This window comes from Amphiprion ocellaris, chromosome 5, assembly GCF_022539595.1.
Source record: "Amphiprion ocellaris isolate individual 3 ecotype Okinawa chromosome 5, ASM2253959v1, whole genome shotgun sequence".
NCBI classification, from domain to species: domain Eukaryota; kingdom Metazoa; phylum Chordata; class Actinopteri; family Pomacentridae; genus Amphiprion; species Amphiprion ocellaris.
Genome location: NC_072770.1, coordinates 15,099,640 through 15,123,682, shown reverse-complemented (window position 1 = coordinate 15,123,682; position 24,043 = coordinate 15,099,640). Strand labels below are relative to the sequence as shown.

The 24,043-nt window shown below is 37.7% G+C and overlaps 1 protein-coding gene across 4 annotated transcripts in view; it reads left to right on the top strand.

Annotated features, from left to right (window-relative positions):
* The window catches only part of LOC111562655 (contactin-4), a 136,068-nt gene extending 121,151 nt beyond the window's left edge, over positions 1–14,917 (top strand). For 2 of the 4 annotated variants that reach the window (XM_055010938.1, XM_035943983.2), the window contains exons 21-24: positions 2,233–2,413; positions 7,703–7,815; positions 8,680–8,848; positions 10,912–14,917. In XM_055010938.1, the coding sequence (XP_054866913.1) occupies positions 2,233–2,413; positions 7,703–7,815; positions 8,680–8,848; positions 10,912–11,000 (552 nt within the window). In that variant the 3' untranslated portion in view covers positions 11,001–14,917. Of the gene's footprint in view, positions 1–2,232; positions 2,414–7,702; positions 7,816–8,679; positions 9,179–10,911 lie in introns of those variants that run through there. The other 2 variants (XM_055010937.1, XM_035943982.2) reach the window with 1 other exon arrangement.
* Positions 14,918–24,043: the final 9,126 nt, after the last annotated feature.

Below are 24,043 nucleotides of genomic sequence, written 5' to 3'. Positions count from 1 at the left end.
ACAACACTCTGCAGTGTTATTATTTTCCTGCACACCCAGACATCAGCAGCTATGGATTTTGTGATGTAGCACTACTTGATCTTTGGCTTTCTTTGACTGAGATGGAGTAACTGTATTTTGGAATTGGTAACATGTAAGAATAATAAACTAAAGCAGGTTAAGAGTAGCTCAGAGCACATCTGACCTAGGGGCATTTTTTTGGTGACACTGTTGGTATATTGTCCACATAAATTATATCCATCCTTATGTCTGTCTTAGACTTGATTAGACTCAAACGAATGACTTAAAAACCTTTCCTGTACTGAAAAGGGCCGTGAAGAATTTTCTCAAGAACAAATTTCTGTTACATTACATTGTATTTCTCCTCAAAACCTGTGTGTATCCTTGAGGTCAAACAAATATATTGAATAAAAAAAAGGAAAGCAGAAAATATTTAACAGCTTATATTGTGTGCCACTGGCTAGTTTTCTTCTATCATACCAGGTATGGTACATTGCTATGCTTTATTGCTCCCAAATCACAGAAGTAACAGGAACCCAGATTCAAAACAGTGACCCCATTGTTCTGTAGCGCTACTAGTGACCAGAAGCTCCACAGAGAACCTGTTAACATAGAAAAGCAGCAAATGATTACTACAATTTTTGGACAAAAACACTTTTTGTAGAAAATGTGTTTAGAGCATATTCAAAGACATGACCATGCAATGTGTACCTGACCCTGATAAATAACAAAGGAGACATGCAGACATGCGCGTTGACTGCACATGTGCTAATGTACATGCTACAGTCTGAAGTATTTAGACATGTTCCATATATATATGCTAGCAAACATTATTATTATGGTGACCTCCTGACAGCCAGAAGAAAAGCTCTTTTAATGCATTTTCTGAACAACAACAGCAAAATATAGCATGTGCAACCGCTCAATCACAATAGCATCAAGGAAATGGAATGCGACAAAAGTACTAATAAAAAACATGGATTCCATGAACTAGCTGCTCATTTGGATAACTCTTTAACATTGTTTAGCTGCAGCCATCCTGACCGACTCCTGAACTTCGATCCACTTTAAGGGTTGAGGAATTTAGAACAAGCATCCATACCAATAAATGTGCAGTATTTTGTAAAAGTCTGAGGCATTAAAGTGAAGTAAGAATGCTTTCAAAAATAATGGCAGATATAGTTTTTATTTGTGAAGTAACTCTAAAGTGCAGGAAAGAGGAAAACAACTAAGTCAAGGTAATATTCATTCTGAGCACCATTTCCACTCTGCAAACTTGCAGGGGCACTTATATATTACAGGCACAATCAGCAGCATCCAGTGTTTATGTTTCCAACACACACAAACATGTTTTGTATTGGTGGTATGATGCACTTTACTGCCACTGTCTCCATAAGACTTTAAGATGCAGCAAGACGGTTTAAATCTCCTTAGATCCCTCGCTTTCATCCCTCTTTGAGCGTGTGTTTAGATTCTCAGCCGAGGTGGTATAGAAACCTGTAAACTTCTGCTCGGGTATTTGAGGTATTTTCCCAAGTGCCTGGGAAAAAAAGCTGCTATAATTAAACTGCTGGTGGAAAAAAAAAAACACCCTAGATGCATCTGTTATCAGCAGCTCCAAGCCATGTTGCTAATCTGCCTTTCCCAAGCAAGATCCCTGAAAACCTGCGTGCAGCCAATTGAATAAGTACCTACTCTCAAACCATCTGTTTGACATTTTCCTGCCTGCTTTCCCTGTCTCGTGTTAGGGTCATAAATGATCCCCCTATGAATACAGACTCTGACAAGCTCCTTATCCTTGTTCTCCTCACTCTCTCTGCTGCTGTCAGTGTTGCTGATGGCCAGATACAGTATCATTTGGTGGTAACGTAGGCAGGACCACCTGAGGACCTACAGTTGCTGAGTCAATAGCATGAGGCATTGCTGTTTTTCCTTTTATTGCAAGTTGGGTTAGACAGAATCACTGCTTTATTATAGCAAACATTTAGGCGTACATGACCTAAGCATTTCTTTCATAGGTGTGCTCTCAGCTTCCTCGGCGTAAATGTGTTTGAATAAAACTGTGTGCTTCTAGAATAACACTGCACAGGATGCTCACAATGTGACTCTCAAAATGATTTTGACTGGAGTTCTTTGCCAGGGCTTTCCAGATACAAAAACAGTTTAAAAACAAAAGGCAAAGGTAGGCACTGTGCCTGGAGCTGTGTGGTAACCTTTGTCTCTTTGGTCCAGGTTCTCTTTTGGGAGGAAGGCTCTCAGCAGAGCGATGCCGACATCGTGAGAGTTATCAACAGCTCGGCTTTGCTGTCCGGCTTGAAGGGCAGCGCAGTCTATCTGATCTCAGTCAGAGCCCAGAACAGCGCTGGACTTGGACCCTGCAGCCCTTCTTTTAATATCACCACCAAGAAACCACGTGAGTCTGCACACAGCACACAAAAATGTGATTCGTTTACTGAAACTACTTTTATTTTTCGGACTTAATGGTGCTTCTTGCAGAGGAGGTTGGAGTCTATTTTAATGCATTACTCACATACCAGGCTCCGTGCATGCTGGAAGAGTTGCTGGTCTCAGTAATCAGTTTGCCATCTATACTGTCCATGCTGAACCAAAGGACAAGTCCTTCATGGTTTCTGATGACATAGAGAGGATATGCTTTAGGTTTTTCTGAGGCTTATTTGCAGATTAGCCTTATGAGTGTTTGGTTGTTTTCAGGATCATTTCACTACCTTTACTTCTAAGCTCTTATCTTGATCATTATAAAGTCTAGCCATACATGCTCTATCTTGTTTTGTTTTTGTTTTGTTTTCAGAAAAATCTAGACAATTCAGATCATCCATCATTTGATGTGATAATACTTGAAAATTTTTATATGAGCCTTTATATGAAATAAAATGTATGTCTAGTTTTGCAAATATATTAAGCTGTTATGTTTTTACATGCATCTCACCACAAGATAGTGTCTATAGGGGTATCTTTTCATAATTATGTTGGGGAGAATGTCTAGAATCTGCCATTATCAGAATAATAAGTGGGAACAATACGTGCTTAGTGCTTAGTACTTAACAGACATAAATATTCAATTATTCAATATTTTATTCACTGAAGTGTTCACATACGGTGGCCTATTTGCAGAGGTGGCAAACACCCCCCTAAGCAATGATTTCATTGCACATATATTAAAATATTTAGATGTTAACACGTCTATGCAATGATGTGTTCATGAGTAATTCAAGCAACAGTAATGAGCATTGAGATGGAAGCACATGTACATACGTTGTAACTACGATTGAAGTTCTTGTATATTAAAAAAACATTTTTTTTCCGACACTGTGCCACGCAGTGACACAACGTACAGTTTTCTTTGATATTCCCAACACTTCATTGTCGTGAATATCTCCAGAGCAATTCAGCTGAGGAGAAGAAATGTGAATTTGGATGCAAAATGATCCATCTGGCTTTTAGGGACAAATGTAAAAGTTTGACATTCACTTTTGATTTATAGTTTGAATAAAATTGAGTAAACATATGGATAATAGATTCTAAGTGTAATATTTTGCATCATATTAAGAGACATTGCAGTGAAGAGAATCATATAACATTAAGGCAAATTTAGGAAGATTTTCTTTAAACAATCGGAAAAGTTAGCAGAATTTGGTTGGTGACACGATTCTGGTCAGGGAGTTTGGATTCATAACTTCAGTAGGTTTCAGTTGAAGTTATGAAGCCAATGCATTTTGCCTGTGATATTTATTTGCCATTAGTCACAGAAGAATTCCAGTGTGGAATAGAGCAGCAACAAATAGCTTCCCCAGTGCAGCATTGTTTAAGACAGATTGACTAACAGGCTTTCATTGTTTTCACTTTTATTTAGCTGCTCCCATGTAAAGTCTTTAGTAAACTCAGGCTTTGTAAATATGCTACAGTTCATGGGGTTGTATTATTATATTTCTTAATATTAATAATAACAAATAGCAATATTTTTTAGACTTAAGCTAATGTTCAGTCAGGTCAGTTACAAAACTTTTAACTGCTGTCACTGCATACATACCTGTATAATGTCATATCTACTACTGTAGTTAAAGTGCAGATGCTTCAACAATCTCTGCATTTCAGCTGCAACTAGGAATGCGATTCGCTTTCATAACTCACTTTGCAAATAACCGCATTCCTCAAACATGATCTGGTATTTCTGCTGCTGCTCCTTTCACTTGAACTGCTTTCAGTCTTGACATATACACTGATAATTCAGCCAATATGTGTGTGATTGAACTGAGATTTCACATATTCAGACTCCTAATGCAATCCTTAAACTCACATATCTTTAAAAGCAAATGCTGTACCAAAAAAACATGTCACATATTATGTTAAAACTTGCAGTCATTTAGTGATAACAGCTGCTTATTTATTACTTTAAATAGCTGAAGTTTACATGAAGTTGTACACATTTATCCACATCACACATGCTGTAATATTATTCTAGACAAAATAGTTTGTGTAGCAAATCCTGTAAATTCAAATCAGTTACAGCTGTTTTTCCCACCTTACATCAACATTCATTCATGCACCCACATCACAGCTGCTTCTCCTCTTAATTGTTTTTTCTACAAACACCAATTTCCTTGTGACTTCTTCAAAAGTTTAATAACTCTGGATGCTTTAATAAAACAAAATATTGAGAGCTGGACAGTGAGTATTTTTGTTAAAAGATTTGCAAACTATGTTTCCGATGTGAAACTGAAAACAAAAGGGAGCTTTGCAAAGTGATGAATGAGAAGTTCCATGATTTGTCTTAAAGGCAATGTATAAGTGTCCAAGTGAACATGGAAAAGGGTTTTGCTTGTTGTAATTAATCTCTATGTTCATACAGGCCATTAAAAGAAACACCTGATGGGGCACAAAATCTACTTCCTGCGAAAATATCCTTTAAAGTTGCTCTGAAGTCAATTAGACAAATCCTGTGCAAATCTCCCAAAACTGGTCTCTTTAGTAGAAATTATCATCTCGTGTTATTATCCCTCCCTTGCAGCTAAACAAACAAGGAATGTCAAACTCAAAAGACTGTAATTTTGGATGATACCCACTTAATGAAGACAGATGAAACCTCAATTAACCCCCTTACGTTCACCATACAAAAAAGAGTAAAAGCTTGGAAGCATTAGATTTATTGGACTGAAAACTGTGTGTAGCACACAGTGAGTCAACAAGTACATCCCCCTATAAACAACAACAACAAAAAAGGGTCGAAACTACCGTTTTGCTATTTATGCCCTTTTATAACAATCTAAGGAACTACTGTTACTATGGCTGTTACTAGGCTTTGTGCTTTCAAATCAATCTGTATTGTTTGATTTAGAAGGGGCCAATGCTATTAAGAAAACAGCTGTGAAATCTTCGCATGTTTGTGCTAGTGAGTGTTGGGGTTAATGACTAGTATGAAAAGACAAATGGATTACAGAAAACCAGCAAAAAATGCTCTGGTGTTCTTCAGTCATATGGGCACCTCCTAAATTTTTTAAGATAAAATTGTGACGAATGCAAATGAGTGAATGCAGGTTTGTGGATATTGCATCTACATTGAATTTGTTTGTTATGCAGAATGTTTGAGGCGAAAGTGTGCCTTTGAATGTATCTGTTTACTGGCTTAATGTATAGGGTTGTGTGAGTCACAGCCAAGACAAGACGGTGAGCTTTTGTCTTGCCGCTGTTGTGCCGTCAGTTTTTGGCCCCAGAGTAGCGCTGCATCACAGAGTTTGTGTAATGTGAGTCAGTTAGCGTCTGCAGACTGCAGCACACTATGTACGGATTAAAGATCATAAGCAAAAGGGCAGCTGATATTGGCCAAATAAATGTCAGCAGGGGGATCAATACTCAAAAGTGGAAGCCTTGTTTGATACAAAGTTGTCATTTCTTGTATAGAAGTTTAATTAAAAAAAAAAAAAAAGATTAAAAAATGCCATTTTATGACTGTTTTCTGTGTGAAAAATACACACACACTTTGTTTAAAAAACAAAAATAGAAGGATGGCAGATTTTACATTTGCAGAGCAGATACACATGCACCACTTAAACTTGATTTATACTCATAGCCTATACAGTTGACCTACATCCTTGTGAGCATATATAGATAAATAGCGCTGGTGTATCTCTTTGCAATGGCACCTCCAAAACAGCAGTTAATGATGGTACTTCCTGTGCCACTGTGCTGAGTTTTTTTTCAAACAGTGGTCACTGAAATTAGGTCACTCATGTTAGAGTTGGGGCTGCACAGTGGCTCGGCAGTTAGCACTGTCATCTTGCAGCTAGAAGATTCCTGGTTCACGTCACAGCCAGGGCCTGGGATCTTTCTGCATGGAGTTTGCATGTTCTCCCTGTGCATGCGTGGGTTTTCTCCGGGTACTCCGGCTTCCTCCCACAGTCCAAAAACATGCTGAGGTTAATTGGTAACTCTAGATTGTCCATTGGTGTGAATGTGAGAGTGCTTGTTTGTCTCTCTGTGTAGCCCTGTGATAGACTGGTGACCTGTCCAGGTGTCCCCTGCCTTCACCCTAAGGCATCTGGGATAGACTCAAGCCCCCCTGCGACCCTAATGAGGATTAAGTGGTGTATAATGGATGGATGGATGGATGGATGGATGGATGGATGGATGGATGGATGGATGGATGGATGTTGGAGTTGAAGCTAATAAATGTGAACAACAGTTACTTTCACCTAAATTAAAAACAGATTAAAAAAACAAATAAAGATACTGCGACACAGAAAAGAGAGAGGATGTTAGCATATGGCTGCACTGACAGAATACCAGGTTTGCATTATAAGCAAGTCAGACACAGTTATAACCCATTACATATTATGTTATTTTTCACAGAAGCATTATCTTTGTGCAAGTCAATATGGCATGTTTACAGAGCATATTGCTGCCTGGTGTCATGTAGCCAGACCATTATCTAGCATTGGCACAGTGCTGTGTAGAATAGTCTGGCAACACCTCATTGTCTTCTGTTCTAAATGGAAACAAAAACCTCTGATGTGTTTGTATTCCTTCAAACATATCACAGTTGTATTGGGTGGGACTAAGAACAGGATGCAGCTCTGTCTACTTATGTCATACGCTCAATTTGGCCACAGGGTTAGATAATTTATGACAGATGTACAATAAATCAATGAAGAAAAAGTGCAATATTATTGCTGTTAATATTAGTCACATTACAATTTGTTAAAGCATTAGAAAATTGAAGCCATTCTCTCAATTTAATGTGTTTGTCTTTTTATTATTATGTTTTCAGCTACACTGCAGCTCCACTAAGTTGTATTCTGTTGTCTTTAATATGTCCATATTGTTAAATGTTGCAGCCATTCTAAGTAAGTCAGAACACTATTGAACTATTGACATACGATGCAGCAGACTTCTGTGCCGCTTCGGGGTGAACTTTCATTTCATCCTTATTAGTGCAGTTTTCACACACATAAATGAGAGGGTAATCAAACAGCATGCATTTTCTATTTTTCCTAACCTCCGGTTTTCTCCGCTGGGTTCTTGAAGGTTAAAGAGTATACATGTGGTTGTGTCTGAATATGATGCAAATTCAAACACCGCATGATTAATTCAAGGCTCACTGTGGAGTTAGTTTGGAGAATACTATCGATGACATTGGTTTATACATTCATTTGCGAATCTTGTGTGTAAATAATTACATATCTTGCAGCTCCAAGTCAGCCTCCGGGGAGCATTGAGTGGAACCTGACCAACTCGAAGATCTTTCTAAATTGGGAACATGTCAAGGCAATGGACAATGAGTCTGAGGTGACAGGATACAAGGTGAGTTTGTAAGAGTAATATCAGAAACTGCAGAACTGGGGAAACAAATAGAGCCTCAGCAGCTGTCATCCCAATAAATGGCTTTCTCATTGTGGTGGAAAGATAGACCTCAGCACTCCAGTGTTACGTAATGGATTGGCCCTGTCTGGCCTTTCAAAATTAAAAGATCTGTTCCAGGTGATAAAATGAAAGGTGTCATACCACAGAGCTTCTTGTAAGCAGCAATGAATCATATTTGATCCGTTTTGCATACTTTGTGTGGAAAACACACAGTTTTTGATAATACTTTCAACATATATATATATATACAAATAAAAAAATAAAAATAAATACAAGTATATATTATTCTCTAGAGATACGCAGCCCAGCTCATTTAATGATATGTCTTTTGTGGAACTCTGTTGTAAGGGAGCTTGCAGCACACACAGGCATGACTGGTTTGATAATTTGGAAACAGCAGTACTGTGAATTAAAAGCAGTAATTCTTTACATAATTTACATGTTTTTAAAGTGAAATTTGCGGTTTGCTTTTGTTTCTTTTGAAGTACAAAATAAAATACTTTGCTGCAATATGAAAACGATGAAATCACATGAATAAATGTGTGGAAAGGTTGTTTAAGGTCCTGGTTTTAAGTGCCTGTGGTCCTTTGTGTTGAGTCTTTGAACTGATTTAGCCCCTTGCAAGGTATTATGAATTCATTACCTCCTCTAGAGATGAACTATATGACCAAAATTTGAATGCACTTGCCTCTCTGACTTGGGAGTTTTGGATTTGTTCTTCGTAGTATATTGAATTAAGGCATAAATCCGTCTGCTTAGAGGTCATAAAGGTTAAAACTAAACAGGATATCTGCTCTGCTGCAGGTTGTGTATCGCCAGAACTTTCATGGCAAGACTACTGTACTGGAAACCAATAAGACCAGCATGGAGCTGCAGATCCCTTCCGGAGAGGACTACCTCATTGAGATCAAAGCTCGAACCGAAGGGGGCGATGGCACCAGCAGTGGTCCCATCCGCATACCAAAGATGTCCAGTAAGTTTCAAACACTCCACAGCATGCAAATGATTGGAGCTGAAATTAGACAGCGAAGGAATTGGATGGGTGCACTCTGTGTAACTAATCCCCTGTGTGACTGATAGTGTTTATCAGCTTTACCGTAGCTTGAACAAGACCTTCAGAATACACACAGAAATTCCAGTAAGACCAGGAAGAAAAAATACAAAATATACAAAGATAAGTCCTCCAGCATAGCTTGTTTTTCAGTTCTCTTTGTCTGTTGCCTAGAAGGATGTCTCAGAAAACTTAGAAGTAATTCAATATTTTGGAAAATATGCTTAATGTATCCATTATTATTATTATTATTATTATTATTATTATTATTATTATTATTATTATTATTATTATTATTATTATTATTATTATTATTATTATTATTATTATTATTATTATTATTACATTATTTGCCATTAATAGAAAAAATGCTCAGAGTGCTTCAAAATAAAAGAAAATACAAGCATAAAGTGCTTCACATGTAACAAATTGACATTAAACTGAGATTTAAAAAAATCACAATCAATTAAAAGAAGCCCGAAGGTAAAGTATAGCTTACAATAATAATAAAACCCACTGAAATATTTCTTATTTCTTATTACTTGGATGAAATGTTGTAAAATTTAAATAAAGTACATGGAGTCTATAAATTCTATGTGAAATGCACAATTTAAAAGGACCAGAGCAATGCAAGATAGACTGAATCTGGAAAATCACAGCTGTATAAAAGCTAAAGTGAAGAGTTTCTTTTTTTGAGAGTAAGATAAGATTATGAATGTGGTTTCTTTGCAATAAGTAATAGACGAGGAAAAAAAATGTTGTTAGCCTAGCATAGCATAAAGACTAGAGAGAATCATCCAAACAAGACCTCCAAAGCTGATACATTTACACAGCTATCGTATATCAAGACATTAGTAAGAATAGGTACATTTAAGGTCAACTTCCATATACTTCTTGATATAGTGAGCATCACTTAGTGCCACCGAGCAACTGAAATGTATCCCGTCAAAATATTTAACCACTATTACTTTAATTCATTGCAGTGACATTTGGTGGAAAGGTGAATTAATGATGTTTGTTTATGCAAATAGCGCCACCATGTGTCCAGTTTTAAGCACTTGCAAGCATATTTTTTTTGCACAGCTCTTCCATTTTTCATGGATTATCTGGTACAACAAGGTTTCATCTACTTAAATTTCCACCTTCACAAATATTACAATATTTGAAGCTTTTGCAAAACTCTTTTATGTATTGTTTTTAGATTTCAGCTTGCTATTTTGATAGTCATTGCAGATATTCAGATTCTTATACTTCAAATATATTGTTAGGATATATCAGTACACATGAGTTGCCATACTGGATGGCATTTTGGCTATAGATTGTGCCACAGAAACAATATGATCCCATAGATATTATATAAAAGCTAAAGGTCAACAAAGACAATGCAGAAGTGCCTGACACCTGCATTCTTTCTAACATCCAGCATGCAGCGACTCCTCTGGTTGGAAAAAGCAGTCAGACTGTATAGAACACAATGGGAAAATGAATATACTTCTCCCTTGATTAGCTACCTCAGTAAATGTTTTCCTAATGAGCTTATGGTCTCAATCACTAGTTTCAAAGTATTTTGAAATCAACATGTTGTTCATTCTGTAAATTATGGTCCCATTTAGAGCAAAACAGACAATAAAGCAGGGTATGTTTAAGGGTGTAACTATCTTGTGATTGACATGTCACAAGTATATCATCATGTATAGAGCCCTCTGGTTCTCAGTCAGATCCACCCATCATTATATTCAGTTTCAAAACACCAAAATAATGATGGCCAAATGCTAAACTACAGGCTTCAGTATGGTAGTCCACAAATCAATGGGTGACATCATGGTCATTGTGTCCCTCTTTTATATACAGCCTATGTGTAAATCATGTGATCATTACTGCGTAGTAGAAATATTACACAATTTATCCTTGTTTAAAGCTTAGGTATGGGTATGTATCATCCTGTTGCTACATTAGCATTTTTCTTTTCTTTTCTCTCTCCCTAGGTCTTAACTCAAAGGGATGTATGTGTCCAGTTCCAACAAAGATTCGTTGTTTTATGATGTTTTTTATATTTTCTATGTTCATTTTGTAGCTTCTGATGCCTTTATGATCAGCTCTGGACATTTTGAAAGAATCTGCTGTGTGATATTCTTCTACATGTCAGATTTGTGGAATAAAGAGCAACTAAAGAGTTTCTCAAACACCGGTTTGTAAATCAAAATCAAATGATGAGAACATTCTGACAGGTTGTCAAATGCCCACCGATCTGTGGCTGGTTTGGTACTCACAGGCAACAGCACAATTATAAAACATTTTCATCTGGCTATTTTCAGGACCACTGCAACCCTCCAGGATGCATGCATTTGATAAACGTGGAAAAATGAATTTCTTATCTTTCCCTGAGAAGTGAACATGAACACAGGTTCATGTCCCAATTTCCCCACTCGATTCTCCATTTCCACTTATTTTGCCTCAACTTACAAGCATTTCCTTGACTTGCTGTGCCCTCTGTGAACAGATCCAACTGTGAACTCTACATGCAGTGTGAAAATGAAGAGTTCAGTCAGTCTCTCTTTCTCTTCCGGTGTTAATTCTTGGCTTATATGAAAACATACTTGCCACTCATTGCAAAATTAAAGAAATAACTTGACATTTTAGGAACTATCCTTTTTGCTTTCCAGCTGTTTTCCCTTTCTCCACTCTTATTTGCAAAACAAACCTAACTGACATGCACAGAACTAACTGTGGTATTGATTTCCACAAAATGTCAGGTACAAGTACACGGTGTCTAATTGTCAAAGTGCATGCTTGTGTGAAGAGATTCTGGCAGGCCAACCAGCAACAGTGATTCATACCCTGGATTTATATGGCATGAAGCAGATCTGACAGTTGCTGCGAATCCATGCAGCTCATAATCACATCAAAGTTTCCTTAATCTTTTTCACAGTTATTCACTAGTTCCAAGTAGCATTAACTCAGCTACTTAAAGCTGGGGTAGGCAGCATTTTTGGCATCAATAGGCAAAAACTCCACATAAACCTTTCAGCATAATGTAATTTAAGTGATCCGAGAGGAAATAAAAACATCTGCGCCTCCTCCTGGCTAAGCCTTTAAGAAGTCTAGCTTGTGATGGCAGATTTTATCCAGTCTTTTCATTGATCAGATGTGGTGATGCAATGGATTAGATGGAGACTTGCAGTTTGTGCAGTGGGGTTTAAGTTCCAGGTGAAGCAACATCTTTACCTTGGCTGTCTTGACACATCTAAAGCATCAGGGGAGAAGGAAGAGCTGCAAGAGGAGAGGTGTATATTTTCAAATCCTGGCATTTTTTTGGGGCTGTTTCCACATTTCTGTTTATTGCAGCTATAAGATAATACCCAAACAAGCCAGCACAGTTTGTCCACTGTACTTCTCTACTCCGATAACACTCTGGGACAGTTGGGGGGAAAAAAATCAATCAGTGCAGCAGAACCAGAGATATTGTCTGTTATTCGTTATTCCACAAACCTGACTTCTACATTACCTAGATTGCAACCCAATTGGCAAACATTTACAGGAAGATTTAGAGGTGGGTTGTGCTCAAGCAGCTAAAGTAACTTTGAGCTGCGCATCTCAAGGAGCAAAGCTTGGGTGAGGTCACTTCGTACTCTCAACAGTGCTCTGTCAGTGCAAGAAAAAAGCTGGCTTCACCAAATATCTTTAAACCAATCATTATTGCATCATGCAGTGCTTAAGCCCAGGATGCAGTGATGGTGCCCCCTGCATAATAGTGCTGGATTAATAGTTCTGGTGGAACATTTTCCTGCAGGGAGGCTATCACTGTAGTTAACATGACAATTTGCTGAAATAACTAAGCAGGCCTGTCTTAATGCATGATCCAACCATTTTTAGTGTTTAAGTTGCTGCTGGGACACTTTTGTTGTTGTTGTTTCCTGTATTTTGAAAAGGCTAGCACACAGATAGTGTAAGTGGAGGAGACAGCCATGTGAAATTGAAGGTTTTTGCCTGAAGTCCAGTAACTTTTTTCTAACTCCACACCTCAACCAGCATTGACACAAGTGACTTCACTTGAGGCAGTTTATCTGATTCAGTGCAGCTTCCTCTGGAGCCACAAAAGGCTTTTATACAACTGTTGTCGCATTTGCAGCAGTACTCCCTAAGCCCTGTAAACAGACTTTGATATGTAAAAAATAGTAGAGTTGTGCTTTAAATCTGACAGCTGGCATTTTGTAATTAAAGCTAACTTCCTACTTTAATCGCAGCAGTGTTGGTCTTTGCAAAACTTTCATAAAAATCTGCTAGTACATTTACACTTGATACATTAAATAGGACATATTTTCGTAATGGCTGCATTTCATCCACTGCCTGTTTTCCCGTTCACTCTTGGTATCGAGCTTGCTGGCTTAGTGCTTTGTTTGCTTCCACACCTGGGTGGAACAGAGCCACTGTTAATGGTATTAACTACAGCTGTGCTGCTCCCACAATGACAAGTCAAACTGTCTGCTGTGGGAAAAGCTGCTCAGTAAGCAGAAGCTCAGCCTGACTGTTACACACTTGAGCATAATTACATCACACCACTAATTGCTAATGCGGCCCAAACAGTGGTATTTAGTGGGAAAAAGATTGGCCAGGTATAGGCCTGTTTTTTCTACGGGTGGATTGATAAATACAATCCACCTTGTGCTCCATAGAGGTTCATTCTGTAGCCATACAGACAATTTTCAGTATGAACACTTTAATACTATACATCCACACAGCTGTGACCAAGTTCAAGCCGTACATATCTTCTGTGTTAACGTTATGCAAAGAAATACTGGTGCAGCTTATGATGCTTTTTAAACACATTAGAAGGAGAACTTACTGTTTAAACAGGTGGTGTATTGGTGTTAGTGTTTAACAAAGCTGATTTGCCTTATTGAGTTAACATTTTTCAAACTTACTGCTAACCAGTCTTAACCATACTGATTGTAATTATTTTGCAAAAGGGCAGGCTTATCAAAGATAAAATATAGAATGTTATTTACTGTTTTTATTATATTTGTTAAGTTGTACTTAGAATTAGTTGGTCTGGAAGAAAGAGAGGACAAAAGAGGTCAAACTTAAAATGCCTACCATTTATATTTATTGTACATCCAAAATAAAGATTAGTAAGTATAAAAGCTTTCCTGAACAACTGTTTTGTGCATTTAGTGTCCTTTTTAAAGTGCAAACTACCAACATTCTGAACACATACAGTACACCTATATTTACAAGTCCAACGAGAATATGACATTTTTGCATAATGAGGTTCATAGGTTGTCATTTTACATACTTTAACTGGACACGACTTAATATCTCACTAAAAATGATTGCATGGAGTATTTTGCGGACACATTTTGCTGAGGCCAAATAGTTGTAGAGGAACATTTGATTGGCTTTCTGTCAGCTGCCATCTTCATACAATATACTGCTGGGTGAAGTTGACAAACATTGCAGCTAGAAATGTAAAGAAATGTTGTCATGCTTTAAATTTTACATTTGTTTCCTATTACAGTTTTTTTTGTTATGTTGTATATAAAGTTATAGTCAACATATTTGTGTCACATTATTTTTTATCATATAGTACGATGTGGTGTAATTATTTACTAGGTGTATGTTATTCTATATTTTGTCCTTTACTTAAGTGTGTGAAGTAGTTTGTCTTTTATGTTTTGTGTGTTCATTATTATTTTTAAATGGCTAAAGTCATATTATTTATTTTTTAGCATTATTGTTTAATCTCTCTATATATTTACTGTTTTGCTGTAAAATGAAACCTCCTTTTAAATCCCTTTTTGTTTTTTTGGTTTTATTTCTATATTTTTTTCTAGAATATGTCATCATAATGTCTCACCTTGATATTGATGAAAAACATGTTTCTTGTTTCCCTGAATCTGCAAGTTGTTTATTCAGTAATGTAATACCATTGTATTAATATAAGAATATATCTCTGTGAGATGAAAAAAATCAATAAAGTTTCACATTGAAACCCTCTAATGAGCGGATGTGTTTTTCCTTGTCTGAATCATGCATATTACCAGGAGACAGAGTTTTATTCTTTCTCAGACTGGTCTCAGGAGATTTTTGCTACACTAGAGAGTGCAGTGGAGAATCACAGGAAATGGAATGACTAAGTTTACAGAAGAATTCTGGTCCTGTGAGACTGCAGATGAAAAAAAAAGGTACAAAGACATAGCTAATGTGTTCCTTTAGGACTAAAGAAAAATTACCAAGAGATTAGTTTCCAAAAATACATGATTTCACATTATAATTTGATAAAGGACTTCCATCAGTCCGGTATGGTACGTGACAGTTTCCGTCCAGTGGGATGTGACTGTACAGGATACAAAGTTTACACAGCAGACAATAGAGGAGTGAAAATTTTCACACTTACGATAAAATGGCAAATTCTTAAACCAGTCTTGGAAATACTTCAAATTATCAACATGAAAACATTTCAGAAGTTATTTAGCATATTAAGCTGCTCCACATGAGAACAGATTATAGGTCATGTGTTCGCATTTCCCATCGCTTCTCCACCATTTCCTGTTTTGTTCCTCAGCTTCTTGGCTAAAGGAAGCACAAGTCAAATGTCTTGGTCCTGATTGCTTCATACCGTCTGCTGTATACGTCCCAGAGTTTGGAAGGCATGCATACATTAATGAGGAGCTCATAAAACTTGACCTCCCCACATTCCCCACTGATGCTAACAAAAACAGCTTTGTGTTACTCCATGTATGTTGCAAGTCTTATGTCTAACTGTGTTGTTGTCCTCTTCAATCTGTATTTTACTCACATTACATGCAGTCACGGAGAGACGCTTACAGACATTGGAAAGACTTTATATTATGGCAGTCTCAATTTTTTAATGATTCCATAGCTCTTAATTTTCTATTGTGGAAGTAATCCTTCTTTTCAATATTTTATATACTTTGTGTAAAACACCAGTTCTACAGACAGCAGAACAGCCTCAGATCATAATCTTGCCACCACCATGGTTGTAGGTTCGGTGCTCTGAGAGTTAAAAGCCTCACCTATTCATCTAACATGTTATTTCTGTGGAAAAGTTGTTCAATTTTTCTTTCATCTGATCAACAGGTATTTTGCCTCAGTTTATCAGTTACACATTACAACTTACAGATCACAGTGCATCTACAAAGGCACAAAAAAGTCACGGGTATCTGGAGCTGAACGATACAGTAGATCTCGACATTATTTTAAATTTGCAGTTTTACAAACTTACAACTTGCAGTTAATGTCTTCTCTGTAATTTTTACGTTGCAAAGTCATCTCACAGGCCAGATTAGACCTTTTGGCGGGCCACTTTTGGCCCGCAGGCTGTATGTTTGACACACCTCGTATACATGGTCTTCACAAGGGTATGTACCCTTTTGTTCACAACTGTAGAACATCAGTTGTTCCAAACGTAGATTCTCACACAGATAATCAGTTTTGGCCACTGACCATAATGTTTTATTCAAACAAGATAGATGTGTTTTCAAAAATGTTAATAAATATAAAGATATCTCTGTGAGATGGGGAAAAGACTCAATTAAGTTTCACACTGAAACCCTTTAATCAGCTGATATGTTTTGCCTTGTCTCGGAGACAGATTTTTATTTCTTTCAAGATTGGTCTGAGGAGATTTCTGCTGCACTACAGAGTGCAGTGAAGAAACACAGCAAATGTGGTGAGTAAGTATACCGAAGGATCCTGATCCTGTGAGACTTTCTTATTGGTTCTCCACAAATATTTCCTGTTTTGTTTCTCAGCTTCTTGACTAAAGTAAGCACAAGTCAAATGTCTTGGTCCTGATAGCTTCACACAGTCTACTGTACATTCCCTCAGTGTTTAGTACACATGCATATGTTAATGAGGAGCTCGTGGGGAATGTAGTGAGGTCAGGCCTCATATGTCTAATGAAAACAGCTTTGTATTACTTCCTGTGTGTTGCATTTCATCAGTAGGATGTCTAAATCAGTATCATTTCTTGTCTTCTTCACAAAACTCCTACTGATTTTATTTCGATGGTCTGAAATTTGCTATAGTAAAATCAATCAAAAAGGCGAAAAATGCACCTTTTCACCTTTGTAATGTATAATATTTATATGTATATATAATGATAACTTTGGATTACCAGCATGTCATGATATGAAGAGCCACTCAGACAACTTCTGTTTATAATATGTTGTTATCAACACATAAAAGCACATTCTAAGCCGTCACAGTGACTATTACAACAGTAACACGACCAGCTGATTGCCAGTGTTGTCGTCCTCTAGAAGTTATATTTTACTCAAACCAAACAGAACATCATCTGCTCAAAATGCGGGTTCTCACGCAGATAATCAGTTTTATCCGCTGACCATAATGTTTTATTCAAACAAGATAGATGTGTTGTCAAAAATGTTGACAAAGACAAATGCAGCAATATTTGAATTTCTGCAAAAGCAGTAATGATATGGACGTGCAGATGGGTCTGTTCTGCAATGGCGTCTGATTCCATCAGCTCTCAGTCAAGATCAAAGTAAGCCAATATTAAAAATATTACTCCAGTAATACTTATAAGCTCACAAACAGATCTGACAGAGGCCATGTGGGAAATCAGATTTCTGACCTGCTCAAATTGCAAGACAACCAGGCAACATTTCAACCGTTTCAAAAACTTGTCCATAAGCTAGACCAGTGATCATTTAATGAGGCAATTAAACAGTTGTTGTGAGCAGTAGATCCAGTGGAAATTCACCCAACTGTAAAATTGGTCGAAGGCAGTTAATTCAGGGTTGAATCAAGGATAAGCCGAGCAGTGTCTGCCAAGCATGAAACAGGCCTTGCAGGTAACTAAGATACAGGATTTGAAGCACTCCTGTCTGTAAAACGGCATCAGTAATCACGATTCTTTTCTAATAAAGTTGGCGTTATGTCAGCTGCCGAACCTTCAAAGAAAGCAGGATTACTCATAACAAGAAAACCATCATATTACCAAACAAAGAGCTGATATTTCAAGATACTGTCTGTCATAATATTGCAGAGGCAAAAGCTTTAGTCAGAGTTATATACATACAGCACACTCATAAAGTTGATATCAGCAGCAAAGATCCTGGTTGAGCCAATTAAATGTATGATGGATTAGGCAGCTTATCCCTAAATCATTAGTCTTGGAGGATAAAATCAGGACCAATATGCCTTTCCTCGGAGCTCACAGGAAGCTTTCTGATCTCAGCTCATAATCTCTGTGTAATAATGAAATGGATTTTACAGTAAATATGTCCAACATGGTGAGATGCATTTGTATTTTTAAGGCCAAAAGTTAAACAGTCTCATTTAAAAATTCTGAGTTAAAACACAAACATAAAGTGTCTATAAAAAAGTATTCACCTCCCCTGGAAGTACTTAAAAGTACTTCAGAACACTTTATCAAGGTCAGTTTAATTTGACTTTTTGACAAGAATTTAGAAAAAAAACCAACAAATCCTGCATGTCAAAGTGAAAACTGATTTCCACTAGGGAATGCCAATTCATTAAGGATATAACATGTAAAGTAAGTGACTGCATACGTATTTAACCCTTTCAAGTCATTCTTTAGTAGATGCATCTTTCCTTTGAGCTTGCATGAATAGGTCACAATCAGCCTTGCCCAACTGGACACAATCTCACCACATTCTGTTTTGCAAACTGTCAGAACTGATTTCCATATACTTTGCTGCTCTTATTTTACCCTCTATCTTTCCAAGCCTTCCAGTATCTACTACTAAGTAGCATCCCCACATCATGGTGCTGCCACCACCATGCTGCTTGTGTGTGTTGGTGTGCCGTATTTGTTGTCTGCCAAACAAAGCATGTAGTCTCAATTTTGGCCTCATGAAACCAAAGAATCTTCTTCAATTTGTCTGACTTTCCTGTACGCCTTTTGGCAAACTGACCAAAATTTAACATTAACAGTGGCCTTTTCTCTGTCACTTTTCCAAAAAGATTTGAGTGGTGAAGAACAGACAACAGTTGTTCTATGTGCAGTCTCTTCCATCTCAGAGGACTCATAATTGTCTTGGTGTCCACCCTCGCTAGTCTTTTTGTTGTGCAGTCACTCAGTTGTTGACGACAGCCTGCTTCACACATGTGCCATATTCCTTCCATTTCTAAATAATGTATTCACTGTCATGCGATATTCAGATCCCCTGACTCATGCTTTTCAATAATGTTTTTATTGATTTGCTTGAAGTGTTCTTTTGGCTTCAGGGAGTACTTTTATTCAGGAGTAATGATTCACCAATGACTGTACCTTCAATATAAAGGTGTCTTTATAATACAGTCACTTGAGACCCATTCACTGTGCTCAGATGATCCTCGTTTCATTAATTGTATGACTTCTAGCACCAGTTGGTTGGACCTGCGTTGAATTAGGCAAATCACATAAAGGGGGTGAAAATGTATTTAATCATTTATTTTAGATTTTTTTTTCTTAATTCACATTATTTTGTCGAGATCTGGTTTCACTTTTTAGTAAAATTGTATTTTTTTATTTATTTATTTATTTATTTATTTTTTTGCCAAAAAAGCCAAATGAAAGTGATCATGATTCAGTGTTAAAGAGCAATAAAAGAAGGAAACTGTACATGTTCGAAAGAGAGACTATGGGTTGGATTGCAAGACAAAAATGAAATAAAATGTTTAATGTGCATATTTAGCCCTCCTCATTTGACATATCATTAAAATATAGTCCCGATAAGGTTGGCATGTCGACAATTTCAGTAACTTACATCCATTAACTTGTCTAGTTGCCACTTGGCAAAACTGCTACACAATCTCCTTTGACTTTAAGCCGCCTGTTCTGCTGGTACAAAACTCTGCCTTAAATATGTAAAGCAACTGGAAGAACCAGAGCTTGACTCACAGCTTGTGGCTAATCCTTTATTCATGGAAATGTCCTGAGAATGGCAGCATTCGAAGAGTGGCTTATTTACCTTTGCTGGAGTGTGCACATTGTGCTGCTTTGAATCCACCTCCACTCATTAATCAACATGCGACGCCTCCTGTGGGACAATCCCCCAAAAAACTGCTTGGGTCACCTGATAAGCATGGTGTGATCTGTCATGAGCTAAACCCAGAGCTCCTATTTTATTATACATATGGTTTCATCCCTGTCACAAATACACATGCTGCCAAGAAAAAGTCAAATACGGAGTGGATTGGTGTAAGGAGGTAGGTGGGAGGCTGTGTTCCCAAATCCAGTTTGGAAATATGATTTGTTGTTCATATTGAAAGCGAGTTGGGGGTGGGGAGGAGCTGACAATATTTTCTGGTATTGTTGGGGTGTAGGCTGTGAGATATGTCAGAAAAGTGACAGTGTGTGGACCTGAGCTGAGCTCTAAAGTAGGGATAAAGTGGTGTGATGGACAGCAGATTGGCTGGGAATTAAAAAGACCATGAGCCCTCTCCAAGCACCATGGGACAGCTGACAGGCAGCGTGTAGAGCTCTTCTCCCAGGTTCACAGGGAAAATGCTCTGTGTGGAAGACCAGTGCTGAAGGCTGGGCCTGACACACACTGTACTCATCACTTTCATTCTTCACTGTGGTCTGTGGACCCAACATTTCTTTACAGAACTTTACTGCTACCCAGATCATTGTGCTGTAGCAGGGTGTCACAAAATAATCCGAGTCCTGAATCAAATAATACAATGAAAGAGATTCTTGTTTTCAGAGGTATGACTTATGAATTCATTTCAATTCAAGTCTGTGGGCAAGAAAACAACATCAAAACAGTCAGACAGGTTGTAAACAAAAAAAACCCTCTCTGTCTAGACTATCCAAAGTGCTTATTCGGAGATGAAGAAAGTGTAAATGCTGTCACAATACAACTAATGTCCTTCACTGCACAAGTAAATTATTCCAGCAAACTTGGTAAGTCAAAGTCAGACCTGAAGTTGGTCTGTAAACCAAATCACCTAACCTCACTCAAAGCTTTGATGTCTGAGTGCCTGTGGTTAGGTAGTCCCAATATCTCAGTACCAAACTCTATGACATCAGTGTTTTCAGCACTGACAATTGCTAAATCGGCAGAAATAAGACAAAATTTGTAGTGAACCAGAATGAACTTCTATAGCGGCACTGTTTAACTGTAACAGAAACAGCAAACAGTATCGTGGCATGCTATCACCTTATACAGCTGGTAATAGTGCAGAGACATTAGCATTCATTTTGGATCATGTTTGTGATGATAGGTCCAATGTTTTCCTTGCTTCCTTGGTCTCCACACATCATGATGCCAACACCACCATGCTTCACCTGATGATGCTGCCACTGCCATGCTTCACGGTGGGCACTGCGTGTTTGCAACCATGTGCAGTGTTTGTTGTCTGCCAAACAATATCATCTAGCTTGATTGCCAAAACATTCTATTTTGGCCTTGTTTCACCAAATAATCTCCTTTCAATCGACTTCAGAGTCTCCCACATGCCTCCCAGCAAACTCCAATCAAATTTTGTATGAGCTTCTTTTCAACAGTGTCTACGGTTCTTTAGCTGCTAAATACAGCTAGTTGCGAGCATTGCGCTGTGCACGTAGCATTCAGTGGGGTTTATCACAGCTTTGTTCTGAAAGATGCTAATAAGAACAGTTGTAAAGTACTGTCCATGTTCATTCATTCATGTTGCTTTTGTCCCACATTCACTAAACTGAACTAATTGTGAGTGAAGAGGATGCAGAGGATGGGGTTAGATGGAAGCAGATTATTCGCTGCGGTGACACCTGAAGGGAAAAGCCGAAAGGAAAAGTAGACTAAACTAAACTAATTCTCACCTGTCTCTTGAAATACTTTGAGAAAAATATTCATGGCTTTATTACTACTTGGTTAACTTACACTACTTCCTTGTATGTGGCTGGAAAAGCAGTCGTTTCTTCAGCATCTAGAGATGGCACAAAATGCAGTTGCTTGTCTTTTAACAAAAAAAAAAAACTGCTTGAACACATAACTGACTATTGACCTCCCACTACTGACTTTCTGTCCATTTTAGGATTGATTTTAAGATAGTAGTTTTTTAATATTTTACACATTATTTAGCAGAACTCTTGTATCTGAGATCTACCAACTGAAGTGCTTTAGCGTGTTCCAAGATCTAGGCACAAAAATAGAGTTGATCGAGCCGTCGCAGTGACTGCTCCTTACGTCTGGAACAGTTTACCTTTTCAATATAAGAACATTTTGTGCTCCGACTTTAGACATTTCTAAGTTGCGACTGAAGACAGAGTTCTTCTGTTTGGCTGTCGATTTCAGCAGAGCTTAACACTTGACTTCATCTTGTAATGTGTTGTGACTTTTTATTCTTATTATCTTACCATCTAGTTTTCCCTTATTTTGCTGTAGTCATTATGCCTCATGGCCTAATATTTTATGTGTACAACTGCTTTACAAATGGATTTGACTTTGACTAACAAGTGCCATTACATATTCTGCCACTTCCACGTTCTCTGCACCACCTACAGACCCAATTCCCTCATTAGCTCTCTCAGGAAATATGCCAGCCCAGTTGGCCAGATTAACTAGGGCCTTCCAGGGTTCTTGGAGCTGACTGATCTTCTACAAGTTTATGTTTACCTGCCTGTTTTTAGAGTTCACTTTTTGCCTTGTTCATGTGAGATCTTCGTCTGCCTGTTGCAGACCCAAACCTGCATCCTCAATTCAGCCTTTGTCATTCCCTTTTGCCTGTTCCTGCCTGTGCTACCACTGAGTAAAATTAAACTCTTTGAACCTTAACCTGTGTCTTTGACTTTAAATCCTAACTGAGCCATGACAAATCTTCATGAAAGCACTTCTCGGTAAAAACTAAAGAAAGAGAAAGAGGCAGTTAAGAGAGTAAAACCTGAACAATGAGCTAAAATGATAATTAAAAAAAATTATAGAGCTGAGGAGAACAGTGGGATTGGGTGACGTGTGCATTCCTTAGTTGCACAAAGCAATTTGATGAATTCTAAAGTAACAAATTCGCAGCCACAATAGCAGTTTCGGCACAAAAAAATCAAATTACAAATCTGCATGGCAAAATGCTAATGTAATGGCAAGTATAATGTTAACCATTTCAGCTAATTAGTTGCAATGATATTAGTTGCAAAATATTTGGTGATACATCAAACTAATACAGAAATGCAAAATCGAGGCTTCATCAAAGCCAATGCAGTTCATCCAACAGTTGTCAAGACATTTAAATCAGAGGCACGAGGTCATTAAAATTAATTGTATGCCCAACAAAAAAGTAGCCACAAAACTGTGCACCATTTACGGGAGATGTTGAGTTTTTTTTGGGGGGGGGGTCTATGTAAAGTTTGTCCTGCTTGTGGGGCAAAAAGAAATGTCATAAGATCTTTAAAAGCATTTGGATTCAACCCCAGGAGACCTTTAATGTCATCCTAATCCAACCTGTAGCGGTTGAGCTGTTTCAGTCTTGACCGAAGTAGTGAGCTGGTAGACAGATAGCTGCACTCACTGTCCAAATGACCAATCACATTCCTAAATCTTAGTGTGGGCCTTCAGTTTTAACTCTAGTGAGACATCAGTGTGATTCAGTGAGGATTCTCTCTGCCATGAAGGACAGTAGTAAGTGAAAAATACAATAAATTAGACCAAAAAAATGTTTTAAGGAAGTAGAATTGTACTTTTGACTGGTATCTGAGGAAAAACCTCAATTCAAGTCAAAAATAGAGGGCAGACACCAAAACCAGAATATGTTCAAAACAAGCTGCAGAAATGTGACATCTTTTGTTACTGTCAGTCTTCACACAAGTCTTTTCAACGTGGCTGTCGGTTCATATTGGTGTCAGATATTGGTTGCATCCTAGAATAGATCCGAAGAAAACATTCAAAAAAGTCGGATAGAGCTGAGCATTGAAGCTGTGCCCCATGAACGTGGCCTATTTTACACCTCTGAATGCTGCCACTGACAGTACTGCTGCTGATATGATTCTTTAGTTTTAAATGCATTCTTCTCCATCTAATCTGCTGTCATATAGTACAGCATGCCTTCTCTGCACTGTGTATGAATTCCTGGCAGGTGTGTTCAGTAGCTGGTGTGTCAGCCTTTCATTATTGATTACCTACTGTGGAGCTATAACAGCAAGAAATCACT